The sequence below is a fragment of the Mesoplodon mirus genome (assembly GCF_964341445.2).
Source record: "Mesoplodon mirus genome assembly, chromosome: 5".
NCBI classification, from domain to species: Eukaryota; Metazoa; Chordata; class Mammalia; order Artiodactyla; family Ziphiidae; genus Mesoplodon; species Mesoplodon mirus.
In genome coordinates this window covers 46,831,821-46,843,907 of record NC_138980.1, presented here as the reverse complement: position 1 = coordinate 46,843,907, position 12,087 = coordinate 46,831,821, and the positions used below count along the sequence as shown (strand labels likewise).

The 12,087-nt window shown below is 45.3% G+C and overlaps 1 protein-coding gene across 1 annotated transcript; it reads left to right on the top strand.

Annotated features, from left to right (window-relative positions):
- Positions 1 to 3,164: 3,164 nt before the first annotated feature.
- LOC309803956 (olfactory receptor 2M7-like) lies at positions 3,165 to 4,098 on the top strand (the record flags this gene model as incomplete). Its single annotated transcript, XM_082620876.1, is given in 2 exon segments — positions 3,165 to 3,245; positions 3,247 to 4,098. Coding segments are annotated over 2 exon segments (933 nt in total).
- Between the last annotated feature and the right edge of the window lie 7,989 nt (positions 4,099 to 12,087).

The window sequence follows — 12,087 nt, the reverse complement described above, 5'->3', positions numbered from 1 at the left end:
TGAGGTATCACTTCACAACAGTCAGAATGGCCATCATCAGAAAATCTACAAACGATAAATGCTGGGTGTAGAGAAAAGGGAACCTTCCTTCACTGTTGGTATGAATGTAAATTGGTACAGTCACTATGGAGAATAGGATGGAGGTTCCTTAAAAATCTAAAAATAGAGCTACGGTATGATCCAGCAATCCCACTCCAGGACATATATCTGGAAAGAAACATGGTTCTAAATGATACATGCACCCTAATGTTTATTTCAGCTCTGTTTACAATAACCAAGACATGGAAGCAACCTAAATGTCCATCAATAGATGAGTGTATAAAGAAGATGTTGTACTTATATACAATGGAATATTGCTCAGCCAAAAAAAGAATAAAATACTGCCATTTGCAGCAACATGGATGGACCTGGAGATTATCATATCAAGTGAAGTAAGTCAGACAGAGAAAAATAAATATCATATGATATTGCTTTTATGCAGAATCTAAAAAAATGATACAAATGAACTTATTTACAAAACAGAAACAGACTCACAGACTTAGAAAATTAACTTACGGTTATGGGGGGAAGGGTGGAGGGGTGGGATAGATTGAGAGTTTGTGACTGACATGTACACACTGCTATATTTAAAATAGATAAACAATAAGGACTACTGTAAAAAAATTTAAAAATTAAAAATTTTTTTAAATTAAAAAAATTATATGTATCTAACAATGTGGCGTTATATAAAGGGAAACTTGAAAGAACTAAACGTGGAAATAGACAAATTCACAACATAATGTGAGATTTTTGCACACATGTCTTAGTAACTTTAGAATACAGTAACAAAAATACCAGTAAGGATATGGAGGATTTGAACAACTAGAGTAGCAACTTGGCCTAGTGGGTATAAGTAGAAAATTATACCCAACTACTACAAAATACACATTCTCTTCAAGTGCATACCCAACAGTTGCCAAAATTGATCACATGCTGTTCCATAAAGCAAGTCTTGACATATTTCAGAGCCTTGAAATCAGATTTCAATATTCTTTTAGTATTACACTAGAAATTAATTGACAAATAAACAAAACTAGAAAATCCATTTATATGTATTATGAAAAATTAGTAAACAGAAAATTCAATTAAATAGAGCTGTGAGACAAGAAGGGGGAGCTCTCATGCCCTTCCATGATAGCAGAGCCCAACAGGAAGAAGAAAAACTTCTTTCCTGACAAGGACTCAGCAGATGAAAAGCTGTGGATTCTGTTTGCTCTACCCCTCCCAACTTGTGACCACCTGGAGAGGTGGGATAGGGAGGGTGGGAGGGAGACCCAAGAGGGAGGGGATATGGGGATATATTTATATGTATAGCTGATTCACTTTGTATACAGCAGAAACTAACACAATATTGTAAAGCAATTATACTCCAATAAAGATGTTAAAACAAAAAAAGTTTCTCCTTCCCTTGCTGTTAGGGCACTTGCATATGGCTCCCCATCGTAGCAGACCTTGAATTGCAATTTTCTGCTGATCCTGAATAAATCTATCTTTGCTGGAGAAATATCTGGAGTCTATTTGTTTCAGGTCAACAGTATATTCGTATATATGGAAATTAAGGGATAAGCTTCTAAGTAACCCAAGAGTTAAATAAGAAATTACAATGTAAATTTTAAAATATTTTGAAAAGAGAGATAACAAAGATATGACATGTCCAAACTTGTGGAATATAGGTAAAGCTATGCTTAGTGGGAAATTCATAACTTTAAATGGATATATTTTAAAATGAAAAAGGCAGAAAATCAGCTGTCTAATTTCCATCTCAGGAAGTTAGCAAAGAAACACTACATATATAAATCTCTTGTATACATTATATATATTTTAAAATAAAAAACTAAAAATTAGAAAATCAAGGTGTAGAACAGTGTTTATAGTGTTCTAACTTTTGTGTAAACATGGGGAAGGGATTTATGTATGTACTGGTTTTTAAATGCACAAAATATACCCAGAAAGATACATTCAATACTTGGGGGAGAATTTCACTCTACACCACCCCCCCACTTTGTTTTTATTGGGGTATAGTTGTTTTACAATGTTGTATTAGTTTCTACAGTACAGCAAAGTGGAGTTCCCTGTGCTATACAGCAGGTTCTCATTAGTTATCTATTTTATACATATTAGTTAGTGTATATATGTCAATCCCAATCTCCCAGTTCATCCTACCCCCAATCCCCCTTTCCCCCCTTGCTGTCCATATGTTGTTCTCTATGTCTGTGTATTTCTGCCTTGCAAACTGGTTCATCTGTACCATTTTTCTATATTCCATATATATGCATTAATATACGATATTCATTTTTCTCTTTCTGATTTACTTCATTCTGTATGACAGTCTCTAGGTCCATCCACATCCCTACAAATTACCCAATTTTGTTCCTTTTTATGGCTGAGTAATATTCCATTGTATATATGTACCACATCTTCTTTATCCATTCGTCTGTCGATGGACATTTAGGTTGCTTCCATGAGCTGGCTAGTGTAAATAGTGCTGCAATGAACATTGGGGTGCATGTGTCTTTTTGAGTTATGGTTTTCTCTGGGTATATGCCCCATAGTGGGATTGCTGGGTCATATGGTAGTTCTATTTTCAGTTTTTTAAGGGACCTCCATCCATAGTGGCTGTATCAATTTACATTCCCACAACAGTGCAAGAGGGTTCCCTTTCTTCACACCCTCTCCAGCATTTATTGTTTGTAGATTTTTTTTTTTTTTTTTTTTTTGCGGTACGCGGGCCTCTCCCTGTTGTGGCCTCTCCCGTTGTGGAGCACAGGCTCCGGACGCACAGGCTCAGCGGCCATGGCTCACGGGCCCAGCCGCTCCGCGGCAAGTGGGATCTTCCTGGACCGGGGCACAAACCCGTGTCCCCTGCATTGGCAGGCGGATTCTCAACCACTGCGCCACCACGGAAGCCCTCCCTAGTCTTTCAAGAGAAATAAGATCAAATCCTGAGGACAGCTGAGAGCAAATGGATATTCACTGCAGAAGGAAAGAATGGGGCTATGACAGTGCGCTGGGCACTGCCCTGTAGAAGAAACAGGAGGCAGTTATTTTCCTTGTATGATGCAGATGCCAGGCAAGTTGCTTTGTTCTTATGCTTGCTCCTCTATTTTTTCTTCAGGGCCAAGGCCATGGATGTCTGGAACCACACCTCCCTATCGGATTTCATCCTTTTGGGTCTGTTCAGCTACTCACCATATGACTTCTTCCTTTTTTTCCCTTGTCCTTCTGGCCTCTGCTGCCGCCCTGGCTGGCAACATCCTCTTCCTCCAGCTCAGACAAGCCGATAGGCGCCTGCACACCCCGATGTACTTTTTTCACAGCCAGCTCTCTATCTTGGACCTGACCCTGAATGGCACGGTAGTACCCAAGATGACAGCCAACTTCCTCTTGGGCAGTAAGTTCATCTCTCAGGGTGGCTGCGCAGCTCAGGTCTTCTCAGTGGTCATGGTAGGAGGAGCTGAGTGCTTCCTCCTGGCGGTCATGGCCTATGACAGGTACGTGGCAGTGTGTCACCCCCTGCGGTACCCTGTGCTCATGAACTGGAAGACCTGTTGTCTGATGACCTTGGTGTCCTGGATGGTTGGAGTGGCCAACAGCGTGATTGACGTGGGCGTGGTCTTCAGCTTCCCCTACTGCGGCTCTCTACAGGTGGATCACTTTTTCTGTGAGATCCCCACCCTGCTGAGGCTCTCTTGTGCTGACACCTCGCTCTTCCAGGGCTTCATCTATGCTTGCTGTGTGGTCATGCTGCTGCTGCCTCTGGGGATCACTGTGGCTTCCTATGCCCGAGTCCTCACGGCTGTGACTAGCATGCCTTCTACTGAAGGGAAACAGAAGGCTCTGACCACTTGCTCCTCCCACCTGGCTGTGGTGGGCCTTTACTATGGGGGAGGCATATTTAACTGCATGCAGAAGGCTTCTGCTAGAACACCAGCGGGAGACAGAGCCATCTCCACCTTCTACACCATCTCTGTGCCAAGGCTCAACCCACTCATTTACAGCCTGAGGAACAGGGAGGTAATGAGGGCCCGGAAGAAGGTGCTGGGGAGATGGAGAGTGTAGACACGCCCACCCTTGTGGGGCTTCCTCTCTTGTTCTGCTCCTTCCTCTGCAAGCTCAGGTGCTCTTGTGGTTCATGTTCCTCCTCTGTACTCTTTGGGCCCTTCTGGCTGGTTGGGTTGAGGCTATGAGCTGAGCAATCTGAAAACATTTGGATTGAAGAGGTCAAGGAAACAGATGGTAAGTGATCAGTTTCACAGTGAATCTTTCCTCCACTGAGCACCCCTATTTCTGTCCAATGAAGGTAGATACATAGATACATTATTTACCTTTTCTCCAAGATTGCTAGGGGCAGTCTTAACTTCTGAATTGCATGTTCAAAGTGAGCAAGGAGTGGGGACCAATTCAGAGCTCATTGTTCCCTGAAATGTGGTGCCAGGATCAGAGGTGGAGTCTGACATGTAGGAGCTGTGCGACCTTGGACAATGTTACTTCATCCTCTGGGCTTCACTTTATCCTCTGTACCATCATAGCTACCAATAAAGTAAGTCCAACATTTCCTGACACTAATTACTAGTTACTTACTATAACACAAACTCCGTTTCAATCTGTCTTATGTCATTGAGCAATGTAAAGAGTTTTGTGCCTTCTTGAAATTGTATGTTAAATATAAGTGCCAAAGTATAAAATCTCAAAGAGAAACAGCCAGAACATTTTTATAGTCTGTAGGTCAGTATAACACTACAGAAGACACAAAGGGATCACTCCACGCAATCAGGGAGTTTGGGGAGACTATTAATTCTTGATCATTGAAACCAAAGATGGAATGGGAGTGACGTGAGTGTAAGACCCCAGCAGGAACTGGCTTCTATCATGTTTCCATCACAGGGGCTCTGGAGGGATTTGGGAAATAATCTCTTGAGCCACGTCTTCTACAAAGATCTCCTTGAACACACTGGACCTAAAATCTCCCCTCAATTGTTCAATCACACTGCTCCCAAGGGTCCTGCTCTCAAATCCTGAGAGCCTGTGGGGTTTGGGGCACCAAGTGGCTGTGCACACAGAGTGATGAAGGAGAGGGTATGTTGCCAAAAACCCTTGGCTCTCTGCACACTGATGCCAATCAGAAATACAGAGACAGAGTTTTTGGAGGAAAATAAAGATAGCTCTTAATTCTTTGCCAGGCAAAGGGGAAAACACAGCAGACCAGCACCTCAAGAACCATGCCCCGCCTTCCCGGGGAATCGGAGGAGATCTTATAGGTGGGGTTCGCACTCCAGGGTATATGGTTAGGATCTAAGTCATGAAGGTCTTGCATTTTTCTTCTTCTTGCATTATTTCAAAACAGTCTCAGCTGGTGTCAGGTGTCCTGGTAATTGGGTCCAGCAGCCCAGTAATTGGGCTCATTTTCTCTGGTTTATTGGTCTATGACCTTTTTTCTGAAATGCAAAAAGCTACAAGGGGTGATTTGTTACAAGGGAGTGCAGGGGCGGTAAACACCAGGTGCAGGATGTAATTTACATCACACAGAGTTAGGGGGTGACAGGTGCAGGATGTATTTCACATAGTGTCAGGGAGTGATAGGTTAGCTTTGTGAAGGACAAATCTAGTTACAGACACTACAGACTAGTAACAGTTAAAATAAAGCTAGGAGTGATTAACTCTTTCAGGCCCGTTTATGTTTCTTCTCTAGGCTGTTCACTGTTCACTTTACTTTCCTTGTTCTCAGGAGGGGAAAAACTTCATTTCTATTTTTGCTGCAACAGGTATGGTCCAGCCCTGGGAGAGTTTGGAGTCTGACTACTGATACAGAGTGTTCGTGTTCCAGGCAGAGGGGACAGCTGAGCAAAGACTAAAGACAGTATTCTAGAACAGAGAGACTCAGGGAGACTGAGTAAGAGCTGGCCAGAAAACAGGGCCCACATCTTGTAGGGCCTTATTGGCTTGTGAGGAGGTAGGGCTTTGCCTTTTTTTTTTTTTTTTTTTTTTATGGCACGCGGGCTTCTCACTGTTGTGGCTTCTCCCACTGCGGAACACAGGCTCCGGACGCGCAGGCTCAGCGACCATGGCTCACGGACCCAGCCACTCCGCGGCATGTGGGATCTTCCCAGACCGAGGCACGAACCCGTGTCCCCTGCATCGGCAGGCGGACTCTCAACCACTGCGCCACCAGGGAAGCCCTGCCCTTTTTTTAATAGAACTAAAAATAAGTGCACAACCTAAAAGCTGAGAGTTATATTTTATTCAGTGGACAAAACTGAGGACTTATGCCCAGGACACAGCACCTCAGATAACTTTGCAACGAAGACCATGTAGTCAGAACATAAAAAGATTACTGTTAATTAAAGGAAACCGGATATCTCAAGTTACAAAATTTAGCACTTTTCTATGTATGGGAAGATGCAAAGTCTGGCCTCACTGAAATCATTCCCTTGATACGCACCTCAGCTATTTGAGTCCAGTATCCTGTGCTTCTCATCCTGAGTCTCCTCAGGGTGCACCTTCAGGCTTGACTGCTGACTGCTAGTTGGTGGGCAAATCCTGCCTACCTCCTGAGTTCCCTCAGGGCTTACCATTGGGGCGGCTATAATGTGATGGCTTGATGGCTCTAACATCCTTTGTTTACTGATATGGCAGGTGGCATTTTTAGTTCACAGAACCACCCTGGAAGTTCTGTAGGGTCCACCCCTAGGCTCCTGTAGTAATTCAGGTGAGAAATGATGGCACTTGGACCAGGGTGGAAATAGAGGAGGTAGCAGAAGTGGGTAGATTCTGGATACATTTTGAAGGTCAAGCTAACAGGATTTTCTAGCTTTCAGTTGAGCTGATATTAGCTCACACAGTTTTAGGAGGGATAGAATGAGAAACTGCACTTAACCTGCTTTGTACTTTGAGCTCTTTGCTAGCTCTTTCTATTAAAATGCATATATACTTGCATAATCGATGCATTTCTTTTCTTTTCTTTCTTTTTTTTTTTTTTTGCGGTACGCAGGCCTCTCACTGTTGTGGCCTCTCCCGTTGCGGAGCACAGGCTCCGGACGCGCAGGCTCAGCGGCCATGGCTCACGGGCCCAGCCGCTCCGCGGCAAGTGGGATCTTCCCAGACCAGGGCACAAACCCGCGTCCCCTGCATTGGTAGGCGGATTCCCAACCACTGTGCCACCAGGGAAGCCCTCAATGCATTTCTTAAAAAACGATAGATAATTGTATACCATTAATGAAGCACGTTTTCAAACGATTCTCTATAAGGCCAATGAGTTTTGGGGTGGATGCATTATACACCAACATTTGTGTTGCCCAACATTCATTTTGGAACCTTCCTGGGATCCTGTCTGGGCAGTGTCTTCCACGTCCAGTCAGACCTCTGAGCCTTGTTCCCATTTCCCAGGAGCCAAAAGTCCCACATACCTTTCTCCCCAGGGCCCAAGGCAGTGTAGCGTGGGCCAGGCTCTCCTCCCATTGTTTGCAGCCTCAAGGGCACAGGCCATCCCACTCTGGGTCTCCTCTTGTGCCCTCTGGGGCTCTAGAGGTGGTGACTTCTGACCCCTGCCCGGGACTAAAGCTGCAGTGTGCCTGAAAGGCAGATGGGTGGCCTGGGGCCTTCCTGGCATCCTAAAGCAGGCAAACACATCTCCAGCTCCCAGGGCCAGGCATAGGGCAGACTGGGCCGTTCTCCAGCAAGAGGTACCCTCTGGCTCAGTTGGGAAGTTTCAGGGTGGGAGTGGAGACCCAGAGTGGGGTCTCTGCCTCCTCCTCCTCCCTTGGGCCCTGAGCTTTGTCCAGGTGTGAGTGTCTGGGTGCCTCTGCCTCTGATGACCTCCACTGTAACTGAGGCTCCATCTTCACCAAAGTGTGGTGTTCCCTTGGACAGAGAGGCTTAGGTGTTTATTGGTGATGAGGTGGAGATTAAAGTATCAAGTGGTTTCCAGGCACCAAGGATTATGGGGAAATTTCCTAATATTCCTTGTCTGGTATTGTTGCAGGAAAGAGAGGGGGCGCAAGAGGACAGTCACATACCAAGTCACATCCAAGTCCCTGGGATGGCCGCCAAGTGTGGGTTCTTGGCTTCGTGCAGGAAAGAATTCAAGGGCAAGACATAGTAAAGTGAAAGAAGGTTTATTCGGGGAGACAACACACTCCATAGACAGAGTGTGGGCCATCTTGGAAGGCAAGAGGTCTCAGGGTATGGGGTTGTCAGTTTTTATAGGGGTGGGTAATTTCATAGGCTAATGAGTTGGAGGAGTATTCCAGCTATTTTGGGGAAGGGGTGGAGATTTCCAGGAATTGGACCACCACCCACTTTTTTTTTTTTTTTTTTTTTTTTTTTGCGGTATGCGGGCCTCTCACCATTGTGGCCCCTCCCGTTGCGGAGCACAGGCTCCGGACACACAGGCTCAGCGGCCATGGCTCACGGGGCCCAGCCGCTCTGCGGCACGTGGGATCCTCCCAGACCGGGGCACGAACCCGCGTCCCCTGCATCAGCAGGCAGACTCTCAACCACTGCGCCACCAGGGAAGCCCACCACCCACTTTTGACCTTAACATGGTCAGCCTTGGAACTGTCACGGCCCATCTTGGACCTAGTTGTTTCTACTCAGTTGATGCTGTGTCCTCAGGCTCTGTCATTCTTTTTAAAGGTTGTGCTCTGCCCCCTTCCGATCTCACTCCCCCCCTCAGAGATTTTACTCCTATAATCTTATAGGAAGTTGAGGGGCGACAGTCTGCCTTCTGTAGCTGGTTCAGGGCTGAGTAGCGGCATCGATCGACCCCACATGTCGGGGAGTAAAAATGTCTGGATGCCTGACCTAGGGGCCCCAGGGACAGGACAGCTTCTTGTTTTTGAGTTGTTATGGGCTGGAATCCTTGCATAGTCATCATCTTGATGTGGAACTGGTTGTAACTGCTTCCATGGCCTTTCTATGAATCTCATTGCTGATGAAACACTTTCTGTAACAGCATCAGAGTACAAGAATAACTATAAATGACAAAAGACTTAAAAGCCATGGTTAAACATCTGATTACAGTGCAATCGATAAAGAAACTTGGTTACAATAACCCGAATTATGAATGATTGCATTTAACTTAACATACCAAATAATCCTAGTTAAATATTTCTCTTTGAGATAGTTTAGGGGTCCTCTAAATTATCTCAAGGTTAGCTGGAAATCAAAAGAACTTTAATTAAAATTTTTATTTGGGAAGTTTGTCAAAAAGTTTTAAAACACTTGGTTAAATAAGATCACAGAGGCTTCCCTGGTGGCGCAGTGGTTGAGAGTCCGCCTACCGATGAAGGGGACAAGCGTTTGTGCCCTGGTCCGGAAAGATCCCACATGCCGCGGAGCGGCTGGGCCAGTGAGCCATGGCCGCTGAGCCTGTGCGTCCGGAGCCTGTGCTCCACAATGGGGGAGGCCCGCGTACCACAAAAAAAAAAAAAAAAAGATCACAGGTGACTGTGAGACAATACTTATTCTGGCCAGATTATTTTTTACTTCTGATTATATAAGGGCTTAATTTTCTTTAAGTCAATTAAATAGAGCTCTTTTATGAATTAATTTTTGGCAATACCATACATCCACGACACACACGTAGATACATACAAACACACAGACAAACACAGAGGCCTCAGAGTTCCCATTCCAAAATTTCAGCCATGAGTCAGGTACAGCAATTTAAAACCCATCAGTCTACAAAAGAGATTGGATTAAAATTGGGTTTCTGGCAGATGGAACAAATCAAGCTCACTTGTCTAAATGGCTAAACCCTTTTTACTAATATTTATGGAAAAGATACTTAAGATTTTTATTTGTCCTTGACAAGTTCCAAATTATTTACCTCCTTTTTCAAAATTTGTATTTTAAAAAGATGGCAGAGATAAGTGTTCCTGAGACGACCAGATAGGACATTTTCATCTCAAAGGTACAGGTAAGTTCCTCCTAGGATGACTTTGTTTCCCCTTTGTTTAATACTTACAAGCCTCTTAACATAAATAGGGAAGGTTTGGGGAGTGGTAAGTGGATTGGTGGGTTTTGGATTATTTTTGGAGCCATACCTCTGGTCCTGTAAAAACTAGATTTGTAAAACATGGACAAGTTTTTTTTTTTTTTTTTTTCCAAACAACTGGATGGTTACCTCAATGATATTGAAGGACTGACATACCCATTTACCTATGTTGGAATGTTTTATTTTTCCTCATTTAGTTTAGGGGAGAAGCCCTCCCCAAAAATTCCTATCAGGTATGGTTAGTTTAGTCAGACCAGTGGCCTCTCATTTTGGTAATGTAGTTACAATTTGGGGGATCCTTCCTGGGCTTAAAAAATTTTTAAATTATGGCTCTTACTCTGGCCTTTGATCTGAGGAGGCTTGCCTATAGCCTCATGTGATCCCATTTTTAAAGGTAGCTGGACAATTTTTAGTCTAATTTTTTTCCATCCATTCCATTCCTATCCTGTAGGCACCCTCAGCTTGAATTTTATAAGCACACAGAGTGGAGGCATTCATGGCATTACAGCGTCTGAATTTGTCCACTCAAAGGCAAAGAGATATTGGGAGTCTTGGTGCAGCAGGGGAATGCAGAAGAAAGTGACCTTTAGTTCTACCACTGTGAACCAGTCTAATAGCCCATAGCTTAAAAACTCAGACAGGGTGGAATGGAGACGTCCTCTGGCTTGGAACTGGGGTAGACTCCTTCAGCCAAGAGTAATTGTCTTTCTTGGTGGGTGTCTTCCCTGTGAGTGTCTCCAGCTTGGACTATTGTCTGGAATTTAATGAGCGAGTCTGTTCCCAACAAGGGGAGAGGGCACTCAGGCATGAGCAGAAACTGATGTGCAAACGTAAAATTTCCTAGCAAGCAGTTGAGGGGAGGGGTGAATTGCCTGGTTTGGGGCTTTCCACCAATCCCCATTATCATACAGGATTGGGAGGACAAGGGTCCAGGGAAATCAGTCAGCACAGAGCAGGAGTTCCCTGTAGCGAATAAGAAAATGAATTTCCTACCTGCCTCATCAAGGGTTACCCAAAGCTCCGCCAGAGGAATAACCAGGTGTCCTTTGGGAGCTGGGGAGGTTCCCAGGTCCCATCAGTCTTCAGTCCTCTTGGCCATTACTGGTTTGGGGGCCCCGAGTCCACCCCCTTTGGGGGTGGCCCCAATTCCAGTGGCCCTCTCATTGGCATACTGGGCAGTGTCCCAGTGAAATTTTCCCATACAGGGAGTGTTCGTTCTTCCAGTGGCCCTGTTGGCTACACCTAAAACAGATGTTTTCTCAGGAGACAGTGGCTCTGCTCTAGGCTCTCTGGATCTTGTCCTCACCATGGGTCTTCACAAGGGAGGGTAACCCTGAGGTGGTACAGGGGTAAGGCTGCCTCCAGTAATTGTGCTGTTAGATGTTGTCCCTGAATCCTTTTTGCCTCTTCAACCCTATCTCTATTGTTAAATACTCCAAAGGCCAAATCCATGAGCTGATTTACGGGGTGGGGGGGGGAGGCGGGGTGGGAGGGGCAGGGGGGATTAGGGGTAAATGGTCTGGAAACTGTCCCCCCTCAGAATCGGGGTACGTAGGATATCCCGGTTGTGGACCTTGGGGAGGTTGACTCATAAGGAGATCATCTAAAACATCAGGTTCCTGTCAGCGGCAGGGTGGGGAGAAGGCACTTTGAAGGGATGTGAGCCCAGCACACCTGGCAAGAGTTCTTTTTATTTTTTTTATTTTTGCTGTGCTGGTTCTTCGTTTCTCTGGGAGGGCTTTCTCTAGTTGCGGCAAGCGGGGGCCACTCTTCATCGCGGTGCGCGGGCCTCTCACTATCGCGGCCTTTCCTGTTGCGGAACACAGGCTCCAGACGCGCAGTAGTTGTGGCTCACGGGCCTAGCTGCTCCGCGGCATGTGGGATCCTCCCAGACCAGGGCTCGAACCTGTGCCAATCTGCATTGGCAGGCAGATTCTCAACCACTGCGCCACCAGGTAAGCCCCCTGGCAGGAGTTCTTTAGACCTGGATTTTGGAATAGGGCCATGAGCATTTGTATGTATGGGACTTCCACCCATTTACCTTCCCTTTTACA